The sequence below is a fragment of the Colletotrichum gloeosporioides genome, assembly GCF_011800055.1.
Source record: "Colletotrichum gloeosporioides strain Lc1 chromosome Unknown consensus_11, whole genome shotgun sequence".
NCBI classification, from domain to species: Eukaryota; Fungi; Ascomycota; class Sordariomycetes; order Glomerellales; family Glomerellaceae; genus Colletotrichum; species Colletotrichum gloeosporioides.
In genome coordinates, this window is record NW_025544656.1 from 21,010 (window position 1) to 40,239 (window position 19,230).

The 19,230-nt window shown below is 53.9% G+C and overlaps 7 protein-coding genes and 1 pseudogene across 8 annotated transcripts; 4 read left to right on the forward strand and 4 right to left on the reverse strand.

The window, feature by feature from the left end:
• Position 1: 1 nt before the first annotated feature.
• On the forward strand, positions 2-1,027 carry GCG54_00013670 (7-alpha-hydroxysteroid dehydrogenase; the record flags this gene model as incomplete). Its single annotated transcript, XM_045413521.1, has 4 exons — positions 2-426; positions 482-623; positions 676-893; positions 961-1,027. The coding sequence occupies 4 exons, from the start codon at positions 2-4 to the stop codon at positions 1,025-1,027; spliced, it is 852 nt and encodes a 283-aa protein (XP_045269592.1).
• Positions 1,028-1,463: 436 nt separating this feature from the next.
• GCG54_00013671 (Aldehyde dehydrogenase) lies at positions 1,464-3,029 on the reverse strand (the record flags this gene model as incomplete). The annotated part of the gene is made up of 2 exons (XM_045413522.1): positions 1,464-2,873; positions 2,925-3,029. 2 exons carry the CDS (start codon positions 3,027-3,029, stop codon positions 1,464-1,466), a joined length of 1,515 nt encoding a protein of 504 aa, XP_045269593.1.
• A 938-nt stretch (positions 3,030-3,967) lies between these two features.
• On the forward strand, positions 3,968-5,075 carry GCG54_00013672 (alcohol dehydrogenase; the record flags this gene model as incomplete). Its single annotated transcript, XM_045413523.1, has 2 exons — positions 3,968-4,024; positions 4,080-5,075. The coding sequence occupies 2 exons, from the start codon at positions 3,968-3,970 to the stop codon at positions 5,073-5,075; spliced, it is 1,053 nt and encodes a 350-aa protein (XP_045269594.1).
• Positions 5,076-5,188: 113 nt separating this feature from the next.
• GCG54_00013673 (Acyl-CoA dehydrogenase family member 10) lies at positions 5,189-6,594 on the reverse strand (the record flags this gene model as incomplete). Its single annotated transcript, XM_045413524.1, has 2 exons — positions 5,189-6,205; positions 6,265-6,594. The coding sequence occupies 2 exons, from the start codon at positions 6,592-6,594 to the stop codon at positions 5,189-5,191; spliced, it is 1,347 nt and encodes a 448-aa protein (XP_045269595.1).
• Positions 6,595-7,268: 674 nt separating this feature from the next.
• GCG54_00013674 lies at positions 7,269-8,565 on the reverse strand (annotated as a pseudogene). Its single transcript has 2 exons — positions 8,538-8,565; positions 7,269-8,483 (listed from the first exon to the last, which is right to left on the reverse strand). Coding segments are annotated over exons 1-2 (1,243 nt in total).
• A 1,266-nt stretch (positions 8,566-9,831) lies between these two features.
• Positions 9,832-11,909, forward strand: GCG54_00013675 (FAD-binding monooxygenase aflW; the record flags this gene model as incomplete). Its single annotated transcript, XM_045413525.1, has 5 exons — positions 9,832-10,121; positions 10,171-10,215; positions 10,271-11,354; positions 11,410-11,658; positions 11,730-11,909. 5 exons carry the CDS (start codon positions 9,832-9,834, stop codon positions 11,907-11,909), a joined length of 1,848 nt encoding a protein of 615 aa, XP_045269596.1.
• Positions 11,910-14,580: 2,671 nt separating this feature from the next.
• GCG54_00013676 (putative transcriptional regulatory protein) lies at positions 14,581-17,438 on the forward strand (the record flags this gene model as incomplete). The annotated part of the gene is made up of 2 exons (XM_045413526.1): positions 14,581-15,469; positions 15,523-17,438. 2 exons carry the CDS (start codon positions 14,581-14,583, stop codon positions 17,436-17,438), a joined length of 2,805 nt encoding a protein of 934 aa, XP_045269597.1.
• Positions 17,439-17,653: 215 nt separating this feature from the next.
• GCG54_00013677 (3-oxoacyl-[acyl-carrier-protein] reductase FabG) lies at positions 17,654-18,684 on the reverse strand (the record flags this gene model as incomplete). The annotated part of the gene is made up of 3 exons (XM_045413527.1): positions 17,654-17,855; positions 18,214-18,574; positions 18,636-18,684. 3 exons carry the CDS (start codon positions 18,682-18,684, stop codon positions 17,654-17,656), a joined length of 612 nt encoding a protein of 203 aa, XP_045269598.1.
• Positions 18,685-19,230: the final 546 nt, after the last annotated feature.

The window sequence follows — 19,230 nt, forward strand, 5'->3', positions numbered from 1 at the left end:
CATGTCCGAACTCAAGAACCTTAGATACGCCTTCTCCCTCGAAGGGAAGACGGCGCTCGTCACTGGCGGATCTCGCGGCCTTGGCCTCCACATGGCCACAGCATTCCTACTCGCGGGATGCTCTCAGGTCGTGATCACGGCTCGAAAACGCGGCGGCGATCAAGGCATTGACCAGGCAGTTGAGAAACTGAACAGAATTGCGGGAATTGAAGGGAAGGCGACAGGCATAGCCGCCAACGTGGCTGACTCGCAGGACATCGTTCGTTTGATTGGTGAAGTCAAGGATGTCGTTGGTCGCAAAGGCCTGAATATTCTGGTGTGCAACGCCGGAGCAGCCTGGGGATCCAAGTTTGAAGATGCTCCGCCAAGCAGCTCAGTCAAAATCCTGGACCTCAATGTGCGAGGCGTGTTCGAGCTGGTGCAAAAGTGAGAGCGAAGAATCGGTCGACGAAGCCGGACCGGCTTGCTGACATGGCGACAGGTCGCTTCCGCTGCTCGAATTGGCGGCGTCGAAGGAAGACCCGGCTCGGGTGCTGATTGTCAGTTCGACAGCGGGTAACAATGTGCCGCATGTAGGGGAGCACGGCACTATCATGTATTCCACTTCCAAGGCGGCTGCGAATGTGAGTTGGGTATCTGACGATGGTGAACCTTGCTGATGTGTAATTGCCGCAGCATCTCGGTCGCAACCTGGCGGTTGAGCTCGGGCCGAGAAACATCACGTCCAACATCATCGCGCCTGGCTTCTTCCCATCGAAGCTGGCGCAGGGCCTCATTAGCAATCTGGGCGGCGTGGAAGAGCTCAGCAAGGACAATCCTCTGGGCAGACTGGGTGAGCCCGATGACATAGCAGGCGTGGCGGTCTTTCTCTGCTCGCCTGCGGGCAAGTACGTGTGAGTATTCGTGCCCCTTCTGGCGATGGATGACGACGGGCAGAAGAAGCTGATGGATGCTTAACAGAAACGGCGTCGACATTCCGGTTGACGGAGGTGCACGACTGGCTGCAGGGAGGATGTCCAAGATCTGACCCTACCTACGGATACCTACCTAGGGAGGCATTTTGGAGACGGGAACACGTAACTGATGGCGGGTGCATGGGTTTCTTCAGGTAAGGTAGGTAGGTAGGTAGGTACCTTAGTTTCGGTCGGTAGGTCGGTGCACCTGGCGGGGTCGAGTCGGGCCTCGACATACAGTGTGTATAAGTATCATGGCCAATTCTAGAGTAAATACACACGGTACAATTTCGCCTCTGCTACCTGGGCTTCTCATAATGAAGGCACCTAAGATTAGGTAGGTACGTACAGTGTACGTTTGAGGTGGAAATCTCCACTGAAACCTTAGCGACCAACTTCACCAATCTTTTCATTCGTTTCTTCATTTCTTCATTCCACCATAACTAAGGCACCTATGTATCATCCATCACACGCTTCTCCTTCCGTTGCTGCAACGCACCCTTCCATCAATCAGTACGTCAAGTTCACCATGACCGTCTTCGGCTCTGTGAAGGCTCGCAACGCGTTGATGGCGTTCTCGCGTCCCTGACCGCTCTGCTTGCTTCCGCCGAAAGGTGCCGTCAAGAAGCAAAGGCTGACACAATTGATGCCGACCATGCCACTCTCGAACTCGGACGCCACTCTCAGCGCCTTGTTGATGTCCTGCGTGAAAACGCCAGCCATAAGCCCGTACTCCGTGTCGTTGGCTTTGGCGAGCACTTCCTCTTCTGTCTCGAACTTGTGGATCACAGCCACCGGCCCAAAGATTTCCTGCTTGTTGATCTCAGCATCCTCTTTGCCGGCCTCAAACACGGTCGGCTGCACAAAGTACCCCTTCTCGCCAACCCGTCCCCCTCCAACCAAAAGCGTACCCTGCCCCTGTTGGCCTCTCTCGATGAAGCCTCTCACTCTCTCGAATTGCGCTTTGTCAACAAGGGGCCCAATCACAGTTTCCGCCTTCTCGGGGTCACCGACAACCTTGATCTTGTCCTCCATCGCCTTCTTGTAGCCTGCCAAGAACTCATCGTATATCGATGACTCGACGTACACACGGCTGGCCGCAAAACATACCTGCCCAGTGTTCATGGTAATGGCGTTCGCACACCAGGTGATGGCATTCTCCATGTTGCAGTCTTCGAAAACCACCGCCGGAGACTTGCCGCCTAGCTCCAGTGTGACGCGCTTCAGATTGCTGCTGGCTGCCAACTTCATGATCGTGCGCCCCGTCGTCGTCGATCCTGTGAAGCTGACTTTGCGCACTTTCATGTGGCTAGCGAGAAGAGCCCCGGTACTGCCGTCTCCTGCAACGACCTGGAACACACCTGGTGGAAAACCAGCCTCTTTTATGAGACTGCCGAGTGCCAGGGCCGCAAAAGGCGTCTTTTCCGATGGCTTCAGGATGAAGCAGTTGCCAGTCGCTAGTGCCGGACCAGCCTTCATACCGATGTTTCCGATGGGCCCGTTCCAGGGAATGATGCCGCAAGTTACCCCAAGTGGTTCGTTGCGCACGATCTTGAGGAACCCGTCTTCTTGCGGATACGTCTCTCCGGCAAACTTATCGGTCCAGCCGCCAAAGTACTTGAGGCATTCTACCGACAGTTGGAGTTCAAAGGTGCCGAAAGACTCAAAGGGTGCCCCGAGCGTGAGCCTATTCATCTCTGCCAAGGCCGGTCCGTTCTTCTCAAGCAATTCCGCGAGTTTGAACAGCATATCGCGGCGTTCGTTGGGTGGTGTCTTCTTCCACTTCGGAAAGGCAGCCTCTGCTGCCGCTACCGCAGCATCGACATCTTCTTGCCCGCCGAGAGCGACGTTGTTGGCAACCAGAGACTCGTCCTTTGGGTTGAAAAGCTCAAGCTTCCTGCTATTCTTCGAATCCACGTACTGCCAATGTCTTAGTCAGATGCATCGGCCTCAGGGGCAAGCGCCTCTTACTTCATTGTTAATGAAATGTTGCTTTGGAAGATTGTCTTTGTTCCAAGAGAATGCAGTTTTCTGGCCGTCCGTGGCTTCGTTTGATGAAGTCGTGAAAAGAGCCATGTTGAAGAGTGAGTCAACCGCTTTCTACTGTAAGCCAGTTGATTTGTTGACCGACTAGAAGCATGAGATCCAGGGTCGGGCGTCAGCGATATTTTCAAGGATCACAGTGGTCGTATGTCTTCCTGTTTCCCTACGATGCGGGCAAGAGTTACCGACTGGCGTAAATGGGGAGCAGATGCATTCTCCTATGTGCTCATTCGTTCCAGCTCCTTTACGAAACCTCTCGTTGCGTCTGTAGTGAGGGGTCTGCACCTTCTGATGTGATACGAAAGACATCCGGCTGCAAGACGAACTTGGCGCCGCGCGAGGTCGGCTTCTCAGGTACTGATGGTTCCACGGTAGTCCGCGGCAGACGTCACCTACCTAGGTCCATGACAGCCAACGGCCGTCCAACCGCACAGTGAGACGACTGCAGGCACCATGAGCTGGCTATCGATTTCCTGTTGAGTCATGAAGCCAAGAGAGCCTTGTCAATCTGACTCGGGGCTCGGACGTGATGAAGCTCCCGCGACGATCAAGCGATACCCAATACCCCCCGCATGGGCTCCCGCTCAAGGTGGGGCATACCAACGTGGTGGAGGGGGGTGAATCTGGAGACCAACAGTATAGAGGGTGTAGCAAAGTTCTATTATTAGCACCACGCGGAAGGATGAGATGTGGCTCACCGTCAGCACTCTAAGTCTGCGACCGATGGATTGTCCAGGAAGAGGTGTTCCGGCGCAAGCTTTCAGTGTTAACATCTTCCAGGTTAAGCTCTGATGAAGCGGAAGATTGCACTGGCACGGCTAAGCATTACTTGGAGGTGTGTCTTGCGATAACGGACATGGTGAGTTGTGCAGGTTAAAGCACATCGTCCAGGCTGTCGTATCTGGCTCACGGGGACCATCCGTTGAGACTAGTAAGCTCCTATTCAATAATCGGAACCAGCTTCTACCAAAATGGGTTCCATTCATCCACAGCCTCCTAAGACCATGAAAGCAGGACAATGGAATCCCGTAAGCATATGGCTTTGGATAGTAAATGTAGAATATTCGCTGACATGCCCTACAGGAATTGCGAAAAGTTGTTGTAAACGAGATTCCCGTTCCAGAACCAGGCAAGAATGAGTTCCTTGTCAAAATCAGATCAGCATCATTGTGCCATTCCGACGTGCTGGCCATCCAACAAGCGGAGAAGACGGTAACGCTTGGTCATGAGGGTGTCGGTCACATCGTGTCGATGCATCCTTCAGCCGAAGAAAGGGGTTTCAGTCTTGGAGACGCTGTAGGGTTTCTGTACATCCGAGGTTGTTGCTTCACGTGCTCCGGATGCCAGGTTCACAACCTCCACTGCGAGACGGGCGAACAGCTTCTCCAGGGCTTTGTTGTCGATGGCTTTTTCGCAGAGTATGCGCTCGTGGACTACCACAACGCCATCGTTCTCGACGAAAGCAAGTGGGATATGGATGCTGCCTCAGCTGTGTTCTGTGCTGGCATCACCGCGTTCCACTCCGTCGACAGCTGCGAGCTTTCACCGGGAGACTGGTTCGGTGTAGTTGGCTGTGGTGGTCTTGGCCAACTTGCGACACAATACGCCAAAGCCATGGGACTGAAGGTTGTGGGCATCGACGTCGCCGACGCGAATCTCGAGGAGACTAGAAAGCAAGGCGCTGATGTTGTATTCAACTCCATGTCAAACTCGGAATGGGCCCAGGACATCAAGGAACTGACGGGTGGTGGCGTCCAAGCCGTTGCTGTGTACACCAATGCACCGCCCGCATTTGCTTCTGCTACCAGCTGTCTGGCCTTAGGAGGCACATTGATGATCATCGGTGTGTCGAAAGAGCCTATCAAGATTGACGGAATGGATCTTTTGCTGGGGAGATACAAGATTAAGGCGGATAGCACAAGTGTTCCTCAGCGCATGCAAAAGGCTGTCGAGTTCACGGCCAAGCATGGTATCATGCCCGTAGTGGAGATACGGGACGGGTTGGAAGATCTGGCGAGCATGGTGGAAGATATGGAGAAGGGAAAGGTCGCTAAGAGGCAAGGAATCGCCTTCAGATGATTTACCGATGGCTTTTCACGCGGGCTCTCTGAGTACACAGTGTGGAATTAACTCTCGTTTTGTATATATTGATAACATGACAGACTGATGATGAAAAATGACCGGAGCGACCGCTAGTTGTAAGTGATAAACTTCTCTCCGTACATGTCTGCGAACTCCTTGTACTTTTCCGTGTAAGACTGGTGTCTTTTTGCGACCTCCCCTGCCTTCTTCATCTCTTCTCTCCCCACTTGGTGTCTATGAGCTGCGTCTGGTCCATCAGCAACCCTCACGAAACGAGCATATGTCCACATCTCGGGAAGAGGGGTGTGCTGCGTGAGGCCCTGGCCGCCAAACATTTGCATGCACTCATCGATGATCTTAGTGGCCACGATAGGCACAAGGATCTTGCTCTGAGCGATAGCTCGCTTGCCCGCCTTGTTGCCGAGAAGATCCATGGTGTCGGCAGCGTTCAGGACAACCAAGCGGGCAGCGTCTAGCTCAAGACGCATTTGCGCAACGCGCTCAATGTTAGAATCGAACTCCCCAATGAGCTTACCGCGAGGCTTCTTGCGAGCATCATTGCATCGCATCAGCGCAAGTTCATAGGCACGCTCGCACTGTCCAATCAGACGCATGCAGTGATGAATACGACCTGGTCCGAGACGGCCTTGGGCAATCTCAAAGGCGCGGCCCTCGCCAAGGATGACATTTTCTGCCGGCACGCGTACATTTTCGTATAAGTATTCGCCGTGTCCCTCCGGAGCGTGATCATATCCCATGATCGTAAGGTTCCGAACTTGCGTGATGCCGGGCGTGTTGCATGGCACGATGATCATCGAGTGGCGGGACCACTTGATAGGGTTCTCCGGGTCGGTGCAGCCCATGAGGATGTAGAAAGATAGCTCTTTGTTCCAAAGGCAATTACCGTAGAGCTTTCTGCCGTTGATGACGTAGGAGTCTCCGTCACGCTTGATGCGGATTCCAATCTGTGTCGCATCTGAGCTGGCAACATCTGGTTCGGTCATGGAATAGGCGGAAGAGGCCGTGCCATCCAGAAGAGGTTGAAGCCACTTGTTCTTCTGCTCATCCTTGCAGTACTTAGCCAGAAGCTCGATGTTGCCCGTCTCGGGAGCGTGGCAATTCATGGTCTGGTAGAAAAGTGTCAGTGTAGTCCTGAATGAGCATAACTAGGTCGAGCCACGCGTACCTGCGCTGCCCAGTAACAGCGACCCATGATCTCTGCGCAACACGAGTATTCCAAGTTTGTCAATCCGGGACTTTCTTTGAAGTGGTTGGGCAGAAACAGGTTGAACAGGCCGCGATCCTTGGCTTTCGCCCGTAACTCATGTATCAACCGCGGCGTCGTCCACCGGCGACCCTCAAGCTGTGCCTTGAAAATTTCTTCTCTTGGGATGCACTCATTCTCAACCCACTCATAAACGGCCTCAATCTTTCCAATGGCCAGAGGAGAGAGTTTTGCTTTCACCCATGGCGGGAGATGATTGAAGGCTGGTCCATGCAGGGCTGCGTTGTCCATCTTCAGGGGCGACAAGATGGTGTTCTCGACTCAAGCGTCCAATGCAATTGAGGTTTCAGTGACCAAAACCAACAGGTCCCTAGATCTTCTAGAGTAAGCTCTTTTTGAGCAACTGCTGCTGTGAGAGTATAACCGGTAGCGGGAGTCTTGTTCCCTCGCCGTGTCGAACCGCGGCACGAGAGCTGGACCAACGCCCCCGGCACAAACACAGGGGGCACTATGGGGAACCACACAAACCGTTTCGCAGACACCAGCCGGGAATACGCTAATGATCCATTGGGGTACTTTCAGCCAAGAATGGGGTGCGATCTCCCTCTCCTGGTCATGTTTGGGGGTACCTTGACCTCGGTCTCCTGCGGCTCCCAAATGGAGGCTGCGGGGCTCGCGCGGGGTAGCCAAGGTATGCGCCGCCATGGCCCACGGGTAGGGAAATCAATCACTCCCATCAGGGTTTGCGAGGTTTGGGGACAGAGCTAATGGGTCGGGTGTGTTTGGCTGAGAGAGACCACAGACACTAGTACCTTATCTACAAGGCCCCCCCCCCCCCCCCCCCCCCCCCCCCCCCCCCCCCCCCCCCCCCCCCCCCCCCCCNCCCCCCCCCCCCCCCCCCGGGCCATCCTGCCATGTACGCCATTCCCATTGCCTCCAACGATCCATCCAGGAGCTTCCTACAACTAGTGGATGATCCTAGCCTTCTTGAACCTGTCCAGTGTGGTATACCAAGACTGCATTGTGTCAATCTCCTCCGTGCTGGAACCCCACATCTCATGACATTTGGAAAGGTCAAGCTGCCGATCGAAGTCGAGCATGGTCATGATGAAGCTTGCGAAGCCACCGAAGCTTCGGTCATTAGCAACGCGGCCGCTAACAAGACCGTGTCTCTGCTCCAGCGCTCTCCATTCGTCAATGTGGTCTGACAGATACTGCGTTGGTTGGGGGGCCTGTCCGTCCGCTGGAGGCGGCGTTCCCCTGAGGCCAAAGTACTCGCAGATGACTGGCCATTTCTTGCTCCATGATGAGGGCTGCGAACTGTCCGCAACATTGTATCGTTGCTCAGAGGTAAGTTCCGGATGAAGCGAAGCGTAGATGCACACTTTGGCAACGATGTCTTGGTTGCACTCGCTGCTCAAATTGTTCCAAGACTTCTCGCTTCCGGGGAACGGGCATTCAGCCCCTTTCCCATGAAGCTCCGCGAACAAATTGAGATACGTACCAACTGTCTGTGCAAGGCAGTAGATGTTGTTATTGGGCACGAAGCCAATGATATTGTCAGGTATGATTTCGCACCAAGTCCAGTCTTTCCCTTTGGCCATCTGCGACAGCATGTCGGTTTGGTCATAGTAGAACATTTGGGACGCGAAGGGCTCTGGGATCCGCGGCAGAGTCTCGTGTAGGGGGACGTCCTTGGGGAAGGGAAAATGATCCAGCAAGTGAACTCCGTAAGCTTTGGTGCCGGTCGGCAAGACAACAAATTTCAGGTAGGGGGAGAGTGCCTCGACAGCGCTGACAGCTCGTCTGATGAGCTCCTTGTTGATGTCGCACTCCTTCGCAGGGTCGGGGTCCATGATGTATGCTTTTAACACCGTCAGCACATGATGACCTACGGGAACTGAGAGATGGGTCTCTACCAAAGAAATAAACGTGGCTGATGCGACTGATGTTCTTGACTTTTGCCTTGAGATCGGCCTCGAGACCTTCCACGCCTTTCGGGGTCATGATATTAACGCCACTGGCGACCTGGAGCTGCGGCCTCTCAGGCTTAGGCCACAGGGCATCTCCAGTGTTCAGCGGTCGGTTTGTGAGAGCCGTGACGGAGGCAAAAGTGTCCTCGGTTGGGTAGCCATTGAGAAGCGCATTAGTGATAGACCATCCCGTGATCCCGCTTGCTCCTAGTTGTTCTCAGCACTGAACCTTTAAGACTATAGCTCGAATGTATTGCATACCGTAAATAAGGGCGTGATTTTCTGGCATTTTTGCAAGCTTAAGCTAAAGAAAAAACAGGCGAAGATATGATGTTGAATGAGAAACTAAATAAGTAATTAGCATGGAAAATTCTCAACGAACGACATGATGTTCACGCAGGATCATTGAATAAATGCATCATGCGCTCGGGTGGGGAAACAGACTGAGTCACTCTGGTGTACCTACGGGTATCAAAACGCAGAGAGGCAGCAGCTCCCTCCATTACCTACGCACTGTTGCTTGAGTATTGGCACAGGAGAAGGTCCAGACAGGCCACCCCCCTCAAATTCTTCCATCCTTTGGTCATGTAAGTCAGATTTCCAACAATGCTACTCTGACCGCAGGCACGTAATCAAGCCAGGCTTGGTTGAAACCCTTGGCGGGCGCAGCTCAAAAACCACCACCCGCCAGCGCCAGGTACAGCCTCGAACTTCATTCCCATAGACCATCGTGAACCTTGATGTTGGAAAACTCTTCTACAAGTCAAAGGGGCGCAAAGCTCCGAGCCGATGGAGATTGCGCCGGGCGTGCCTCCCGGCCAGGTACCCACTCATCCCGACTCAGTACGTACCGGATCCGGGCTGCCGCATCAGATGCATTCTGGAAAATCTTACCCAGCTCAGGTACCAGGGAGAAACTTGCCACACGACCCTTAGAACCAAACAAACGCAGCCCAATCGTTTGGTAGCCTCACGGGTGTCGTGCTCGGCCGTTCATCGATAGACGTGTCGCTCTGGGGGGAACACGAAACCACCAATTGCGTATCAGGCGCCGGCTACCTATCCGTAACCTTCGATGCGAGGCTCTACTCCTTGTAAGTCATGTATACGTATCGTATCCCGGCTGGCTGTCCCATCCACCCTGCGGCAGGAAATGCACATCCCGGACATGAATGCCACTGTGCCTGCTATGTGACGCCCGTTAAACGGTTAAGCTTGGACTGCTTCCGTCGGCCAAGATGAAATCTTCTGAAGATCAATACCCGCGCCGGATACTCACTTGCGCTTTTGAACGGACCCAAGACAACCGCAATGCGACTGCCGTTTTCCTGGTCACGCCAGGAGCCCGCCATTATCGCCTCAGAAGTTGCACTCGCTACTCAGCCTGCTTGGCCACAACTTCATATCTCCTACCAGGAGAGCGACGTCTCATTCTTGAAATCCAGTCTCTTAGCCGTATCGACTCCCCCAAATTCATACTCGTGGCTTCCAATCATCGTCTCTTCGTGCAGGATCTTTTTGGCACTCCGGCATCGATAGGCTGCAACAGAACACCATGGCTCCTTCAGCAGTGCCGACCGCTGCGAATGAAGAACCTGTGAATGAAAGCTTTGATGGGCATGGCAATGGACATACGAATGGAACCAATGGTCAAACCAAAGACAGCGCATCTGACTTCTCATACCCTCCCTCTATTCAGCCTGATGCCCCTTATCGAGTTTTGAAGCAGTACCACTCAAAGCCTACGAAGCTACGAGTGGCATGCATCGGGGCTGCCGTCTCAGGCATGTGCCTGGCTTACAAGATGGAGAAACAGATGGTGCCTGGCTCCTGGGAGTTGACGCTGTAAGCTTCATCCGGAAGATGTGGACGTTGCTGTTCTAACTCGCTATAGCTTCGATAAGAACCCGAGACTAGGCGGGACATGGCTCGAAAACACGTACGTTTCGCCGCTGGGTATCGACGCTACTGTGACTGACTCTCAATGGTAATAGATACCCTGGTGTCGCCTGTGACATACCGTCCCATCTCTACACGTTCTCATGGGACCCCAAGCCCGATTGGACTGAGTACTACGCCAGCGGGAAAGAGATCCTCGAGTATCTAGAGGATTTTGCCGATAGACATGGCTCTAGGAAGTACATGAAACTCAACACCAAAGTCGTCGAAGGTCGTTGGGATGAAGAGAAGGGGCTGTGGTGCCTGACGCTCGAGGATCAGATCACCAAGGGGACGTGGCAGGACTGGTGCCACGTGCTGGTAAACGGCAGTGGGATCTTGAACAACTGGAAATGGCCAGACATCGAGGGCCTGCATGACTTTGCTGGGCCCAAGATGCACTCTGCCAACTGGGATCACTCGGTCGACTTCAAGAACAAGAACGTCGGAGTAATAGGGACTGGTAGCACATCGGTCCAGATCGTTCCTGCGCTCCAGAAGATTTGCGACAAGGTCCAGGTGTTCATGCGCTCGTCCACTTGGATCTCGCCCCCATTCGGCGGCGGTGTTTTGGAATCGGAGCTGCGCAAGGACGGTGATCCAGGACACAGGCAGTACAAGTTCACCGAAGAAGACATCAAGAGGTTTCGGGAAGATCCGGAATATCACTTGATGTTCCGAAAGCGCATCGAGGCCGAGATCAATTCGTTGTTTGGCATGTACCAGCAAGGCTCGGAAATGTCGGACCTGATGAGAACCGTGATAACCGATGAGATGAACCGGCGCATTGGCGATGGGCCTGGGAGCGAGGAGTTGAAGAAGTTCATCATTCCTGACTGGGCACCTGGTTGCCGGCGAATCTCACCCGGCGACGGGTACCTCGAGGCCCTGGTCCAACCCAACGTCAAGCCCGTCTTTGGTAGAATCAGGAAGGTGGTCCCGGAAGGAATTGTCACGGACGACGGCGAGACGCACAAGATGGACGTGCTCGTGTGTGCGACCGGCTTCAAGGTTGCCTTCCGACCCGCATTCAAGCTGATCAACGGAAGCGGGCAAACACTTGACGAAGATTGGGGCGACAGCGTCAACCTTTACTTTGGCGTGTCTGCGCCGCGGTTTCCCAATTACTACACCATCGTGGTAGGTGGCAATGATGCGCTGCTGCATGCAGGTGTGGACTAACAACACCCACTAGGGCCCCGGTGCAACATGGTCATCAGGCACTCTCCTGCCGTCCATCGAGACAACCATTGAGTATTCAATCAAGATGATGAAGAAGATACAGCATGACAACATCCGATCAATCGATGTAAAGCAGGAGGCTGTAGACGACATCTATGGCCACTTTGACGAGTTCCACTCCAACACGGTCTTCCAAGAAGGATGCCGAAGCTGGTTCAAGGACGGCAAGAAGAAGAACCGCATTTACCTGTGGCCTGGCTGTGTAAGAAGAAGACTGGATCCGCGCCTCGCATGATTTGATGATGAAATGGGTACTGATTTCGGCGGCTCTAGACGATCCACTTCCTCAAGACAATCAAGGACCCTCGGTTCGAAGATTACAACATCCGATACCGGTACGGAAACCGGTTCGCCTTCCTCGGCAACGGTGAAGTGAAGGCGAACACGACCAAGGACGTGAAGGGGTTGAGCACATATGTGCGAGACGCCGATGACGATTGGACGGTTGAGTGAATGGACAGCTTGGGGAGCAGCATCCCGCCGGGCAGCCAGATGCGGGGGTGGGATATGACGATGCTGTCGTGTCTCGGCCAGATATTGCTCGAGAAGAAGCAGGAAACGTGGACGGGAAAGGGACAGAAGGTAGGTAGGTAGGTAGGAGTGGGTGCTGCATGTGGGGGCACATGTATCACAGCTGTGGCCTTGTGGCTTCACCTGAGCAGGAGTCAACCAGGCCAATGTGCAGCCTGATGAACACACACTTGTTTCAATATGATTGAATCACACAAGATGCATCTCGAGTGCTACAAGAGAACTTTCTCGTCAACTAAGAGGGGTGGAGCAAACTCACCTAGGTAGGTCGGTAGGCGGATGAGGTAAGGTAGTGAGTGGGTGACAGCACATATGCTGTAAGGCGAGAGACGGATACGAAAGCTGCTACGGAGTGCTTCAGACAGCGTAGTGTCTTGGCCGCCAACCTTTGAACGACGGACCCCTCAACTACCGGCATGTCATCGGGCGTGAAAGAGGACGGGCAGCAAATGGAGTGGTGGCTGCGAGGCAGCACTTCGGTTCAGTGATTGCGCACTGCTGGCGTCGGAGACTCAAGAGCTGGTTGCATGATGGATGGACGGGACAAAACCGCGAGGCGACGTGGAGGTAGGTACCTAAGGTACCTTATGTAGGTAAGGTATGTAGGTAAGGCAGGTAGTGAGTGTGGGCGGGGACGAGCGCCTCACAACACGCTTTGATTGGCTCAACAGCCAACGGTTGGGGTTCAGGGTCCACCTGAGTCAGGCCCTTGGAGGTCGCATCTCGCTCCTGATTCAACTGTCCGTGGTGGTCTGTGCTTCGGCACGACACTGCACGGTTGACCAAGTGGACTGGACCACACTCACCCACGCGTGGAGGAGATAGAACGGATTTGCGCCGGGTGGGCCACGTGTTTGATTGGCCCCGACGTCTCAGAACGAACCCCACTCCACGACCTTTGGCACCTTCACTACCTCACGATGTGAAGGTTGCCTTTTTCGACCTCAGCACCTCCGCTCGTTCGCTCTCAGCTCCCGCAGTCGTCAGTCGTCAACTCTTCTTCGACTCGCACGCCACAGCCTTCATCGAGAGTAACTAGGTGGTAATACAAGTCTGACTGACAGGGACCGGCTTTCAGCCAATCTATCCCAACCAACCAACTCAACTCCCTTCCCTTGGGCCACCTCACTCATCGAGGTGACGGCTGCCCCTCCCCCCTTCCCTCCCCCCCGTTGCTTAGAGAAAAGAGCCGGGGCAAAACCTCACTACCGCGGCCGTCTATCGGCAATCCTCCTCGTCTCATTTGCCCTTTTCCTTTCCACGATGCCCGTCAATACCTGCACTTCTCTAGTTCTGGAGGAACAGGTGGATCGAGCAACCACTTCCCCGCACTCAACCTGCCCTCCCTAGCCCTTCCAGACCTTTCCTCCTCTCATCCCCATGCAGCCATGTCCATTACCTTACCTAGGTAGTCTACACAGAACCATCCCCCTCTCCCTCATCTCGTTCGTATCCCCCGTACGACCGGTCCAGTATCATAGCGCCCTCATGATCCACTCATCCCCAGACCATCCGCAATGGGGGCCATGTCAAATTGGCCTTGCTCCTCGTTGAAATCCGGGGTAACAGCAAGGGTTGTTTCCGTTATTCGCGTCCCAGCCTCAATCCTCCAAACCCCACTCCAGCGACACTTTACAGAACCAACAATGCCTACGTAGTCAGGTCTAGGTCTGCTCCGAAAACCGAGTCTCATTGCGTTAGCCGGCCTGGGGTAGTGCCCGGAAGTCGGAGCCTCCCCGGTACCCTGTCTTCAAGGACATCAATCCAAGAAACACGCACCCCAGCCCGTCTGGAGAAGCAGCCTGTCTCATAATCTATTCTGGTTATGCAACTGCGTCTGCACCAGCCCCATCCCATCCCACTGCATCTTAGCTAGTTCGGGGTCCCCAGACTTTCCGACTGCTCTACTACCTACGCCGGCAACCCTCTCTTGGGATAAACAAGTGGAGCGAGCCATGGGGAGGGAGGAGGGGCCGCATGCGTGACGTTTCCACAGGTACCGCATGTTCGTCGTCACAGCGGGGGAAACCCGCCACGCCCAAACGTTCTTTTTATGCTGGACCTGAGCAACTCCTCTGCTCCTTTCGTTAGCTTTTTATTTCCACCTCCATACTGAATTTGTGTTTTTCTCTCTGCCGCCCGGCTTTCCAACTTGACGCCTGCTCACCTGTCCGTCTCTCACACCCTCTAAACCTGGCATCGATCGCATGTGACTGAACGAGTGGGCTCAAGTCCCCGCCGAGATCAAGCTGCGTGACCATGACAAGTCCGAAGGGAGAAGGAAAAACCTCCACGGAAGAGGCTGGCGTTGCTGCGCAAGAGAATGTCTCACAACGTACGCAGTCGTCCCGCCAGGCAAACAAGCAACAAGTGAGGCATCGGGCATCTGTTGCCTGTGCATCTTGCCGCGATAGGAGGATTAGATGCGTCGTGCCCAAGGGCGAGTCCGAGTGTGTGCAGTGCAAGAAAGCAGGGAATGAGTGTATAATCAAGAATGACGATGAGAGAAGAAGGTGCGCTCAACCATATATGACCACTGCCAGAATATCTTTGAACCTAACCCACGTCCATTAGGCCCATATCCAAAGCCTACATGTCTTCCTTGTCGGATCGCATCTCTATGCTGGAGGGAATGTTGCTGGAAAAGGGAGTCGCACCTCCTCCTGCCGCCCATCCCCCCAAGACGAGACACGAGGCTCAACCCAAGACCTCCGAAGAGGAGCGAAAGCATCATGGCACACAGCAGAAGGCTCGTGAGTCACCCGCAAGATCACCTCAAGCAGAAGTACCCTCCCCACCAGACTCAGGTAATGAGGACTACACGATGCAAGACAGTGACCGCGCAGATAGCGCTCATGCCGACGGACAAGTCTCTGCAAGCCAGATCTTCCAGCCGCTGCCAAAGGAGCAGTCTCCATTCCGGATGCTGGACCCAAAACAAGAAGACATTGTCCATCGCCTTCTCTCAACAAAAGGGAACCTCTCATTTGATCAACTGTCTGGGCGGCTACGTTTCTTCGGGCCCACTGCCAACTCACATGTCTACGCAGAGTCCTCAGATCAGTTTGATTTTCGTGAACCTCCAGAGCAAGTCCGACGAGCCGAGCGTATGATCAGGTCCATTACGGCAGAAACTCACGAGTATCTCATGGGCAATTTCTGGACTCATTATAATTCAGTGCTTAAAGTCATACACCAGGAGGCTTTCGATGCCGACAGGGAGTCGCAGAACCCAAAGTTCTACTCTTCGTTTCTTCACATTTGCATCCTTGCCATGGCGTTTCGTTTCGCAGACGCCGACAGAGATGACATGAAGAAAATTGCGTTGGGCGGTCGAGAGAGTACGCTGCATCGGGAGGCCAAATATATGCTCGATATCGAGCTCGAACGCCCCGGCGGCATCCCCAGCGTGCAAGCCCTCCTGCTCCTCGGCGATCTGGAATGCGGTGTCGGCAGGGACAACACCGGCTGGATGTATGCTGGTGAGTCAAACGCGATACATCTTGCCAGCACCATGGACTAATGTGCTATGAAGGTATGGCGAATCGTCTAGCATTCGACATCGGCCTTCATCTTGACTGTCGTAACACTGGGATCAATGAGCAGGAAGTTGACATTCGTCACATGGTCATGAGAGCATGTGTTATTTACGACAGATACTGGGCATTGTTTCTGGGTCGACCAACGAGTATCAAAAACCAGGATATCGGAATGGACTTGCTTTCGCGCCGCTTTTCTCAATTGACATCGTTGATGGGTGGGCCTGGCGCTGCTCACAAGAAGAATATCGCTGCTGAGGTTTACGACCAGCTGATAGAGTTGATGGAGCTTGCGGGACGGATCGTTGAGACTCGAGAAGTACGAAACAAACAGCGGGGAGATGGCACAGACAATGTATTCAACACCAACGAAGGCGAAGACAACGCATACTTGCACGCTATAAATCTCGACCGACAACTTCAAAATTGGTATAGGCGGCTTCCTGAGCATCTGCAATGGAAACCATCAGCTATCAAGAGCGCACCTTTCAGCTATTTCCTCTTACATCAACAGTACCACGTCTCCATGATCCTACTGCATCGTCCTTGGGCCAAATATGGAGCCATTGCTGGCGACGGCACCAGCACAGGATCGCATCCGAGCCCAGCATCCGCCTCCGAACCCAAAGATGTCCTCGACCAGCACCCCTTTTCTCTGCCCATTAACTCCCCGGGGATGGCAGATCCTCATGCTATGGTGGATGACAGCAGAACAGCGCTGTCACGCAGCATCTGCACGCAGCAGGCGATTCGTGTGGCACGCATTTTTTGGCAGCATCGCCAACGGTTCGACGGCCGCAAGATCTTCGTCACCGGGATTCAACATGCCGGTACAGCTGCGATCGCCTTGATAGCTGCGCTAGCCTACAATCACAGCGAATCCGATAGGCGCACTTATCTTGGGTATCTTGAAATTCTTTCGAGTGCCGTCAGCGATATGAGCCATGCGTACCAACCAGCATCCCGCATGGATGACCTTCTCAAGGCTGTTTTGGTCCAACTTCGAGCTGATATCAACGATTACAACGACGGGATCCAGCCACCAATTACCTTGTCGGGTAGTGATCAGAGCCTGCTATCCAGTTCAGGGTGGAGAGGAAATATGGATACAATTTACTCCATCTTGCCAGCAAGGCGTGAAGCGGACGCTGGCAGTAGCCAGTCTCACAAAAGGCGCCGTCCATCCACAACCAGCCGCAGGGCATCGGAGTTCACCCGTCCACCGCCGCCCTTTTTCCTTACCCAGTCAAATACAATAACATCTCGGGCTTCGAGCCATCGGTCGGCCGGTCAGCATCCCCCAATCGACCCAGCAATGTATTCATTGGGTAGCGGTGATATGCAAGGCTTCAATTTGGATTTCCTAAACGGCTCGGCGATTGAGGCTGACCTTGATGATGCCTCGGATGGCATGTTGAGACCATCTGAAGACTTCGTGCTCGTTTCTTCTCAATCAGATGGATGGACACTCGGCGGGTTGAACGCAGAGAACACGGCCCAACACGGCGAAGCTGCGTATGACGGGTCAGGTCTGGGCGAATGGGCTTCAGGAACAACTAGACCGAACGCAAGCTCCGCACTCGACGGCTCAGATGCCGTCTCATCGGCTGCACGTGACAACGGGCGGGGAGATAGCGGGGGGAAAAAGGGCGGCGCAGCCGTTCCGCGGGGGCTCTTGAGCGAGAAATTGAATCAAGGTTCATCTGTAAGTACAGGAGACGAGGCTGACAAGTCTCAACCTCTCAACTCCGTTGACTCCGGAAGCATGGATTGGATGGGCAGCGAAGGTGGGCTGAACGCGCTGAGTCCAGTCAGCTTGAGTGGATTGGTGCAGAGCGCAATGCCGGATAAAGGAGAAAGCGAGTCTTCTGCGGTCAACAGAAACCATGAGCTAGACTTCTTCAGTTTTTGATGCGACGGGCTCGTGCACGCTAGCAGTCTGGCGATGTTTACGTACGGGAACTACGAGTTGTATCTCGCAGACTACGGCTGGCTTGTTATTTCATCTGTTCTTCAACGGGTATGGACTTGAGAGGTCCGGCGTATCGAGGGGCTTTCCAGGGATTCGAATATAGGCAAGAAACGTGTTTTCTTACTCCATGAGAAACGTGATCTGAGTTCCGAGAGCTATTGGACCGTAAACCCTCCGTCGACCACCAGACCAGCGCCTTGCATGAAGCTGCTCATATCAGAAGCAAGAAATGTGATGCAGTCTGCTATTTCCTCGGATTTCGCCATGCGGCCCAAAGGTGTTCGGCTAATATCTCGGGCAAGGGGTGATTCGGCGTCCTGGGCCATTGTTTCAAGGACAAGCGGTGTTTCGACGTAGCTATTGGAACTCATTAGCGCCTGACCCAACAAACGACTCTTGGACCATTTAACCCTGGGCAGATTGCATTGATGCGGATTGCTTTTGGACCATATGTGTTGGCGTCAGCTTTCGTCAAGCCAAGCACTCCTGAGGGCACGCTGCATTAGTACCTTTGAAATATAGCATGGGAAAGAGCGCGACTCACCATGCTTTGCGGTTGTGTATGCTGTATGCGACATGAATCGAGACGGCGATATGATGCCAAACATGGATGCCACATTGATGATGGTACCACGACCTTGACGGGATCCCAGATCTCTGTCACAAACACCACAAATTTAGTATTGTCATTGGTATTCGAATCTGTAAGACTTACTCTTGGTTTAGCATGACGTTGATCTCTTCTTGCTGGCAACGCCACACGCCATGCAGGTCGACATCGAGAACTTTTGTAAACTCGGCTTCGTCGATCTCATGAGTGGCGCGCCCACTGCCTCCAATGCCGGCATTATTGACAGCAATGTCTATGCGGCCGAAGGCGCAAATGGTTGCGGCAATGCCAGACCTAATCTCAACGGCATTTTGCACGTTGAGGGATAAAGGGAGAAGCTTGACAGCAGGATAGCGGCGGCGGAGGATATCAGTGGTGACGCTGAGGGTCGCCTGGTTTATGTCCGCGAGGGCCAGGCGATTGATGCCGTGCTTTGCAAAGGCCAGTGCTGTGTGCTGGCCGATACCTATGGTGCTTATCAGTATGAAGTTGTTCGCTCTCAAGACACAATGATGGAGCTCGCTCACCAGAAGCAGCACCAGTGATGAAAGCGGTGCCGCGGAGAAGAGACGCCATTTCCAAGATGATTGTTCTGCTGACCGAACCTCATGCTGGAAGAGGCGCGTCCGAGACCGAGACGTCTTAAGAGCCACTGACACCTTCACAGGTGCTCACACCCGGTTGCTTGCTCCCCTCCCTTCAGACATCCTTATGGGTTGTTTGGAGCAACGAGACTGCACCAATCAGTTTCACGGCAGCTGAGCTGAGGTCGGATTCCTGAGCTGAGACAAAATCGCATCGGTGGATTTGTGATCCGGATGGGCTGCGGGGTGGGCAAAGCCATCGGGTGAGGATATCCGGAGATGGCCGGGCTCCGGGGCCCGGGACTTCGGCGCCGCAAAGTCATCGATTGTTGAAGCTATTTGTACGGTCCGTGGCATTGAACTGCGTGTCTCCTGGTCGAATTTCGCAAAACCCAAGTCAAACCACCACAAGGGATTTACATTGTCTAATGAGATGATTGAGGGTATAGATGGCACGGCTTATGCATCAACGGGGCGATACGAGGTGGTGTCACATCCTCTGGACTTTTCCATCGCGCTCTCCCCGTATCTGGAGCGA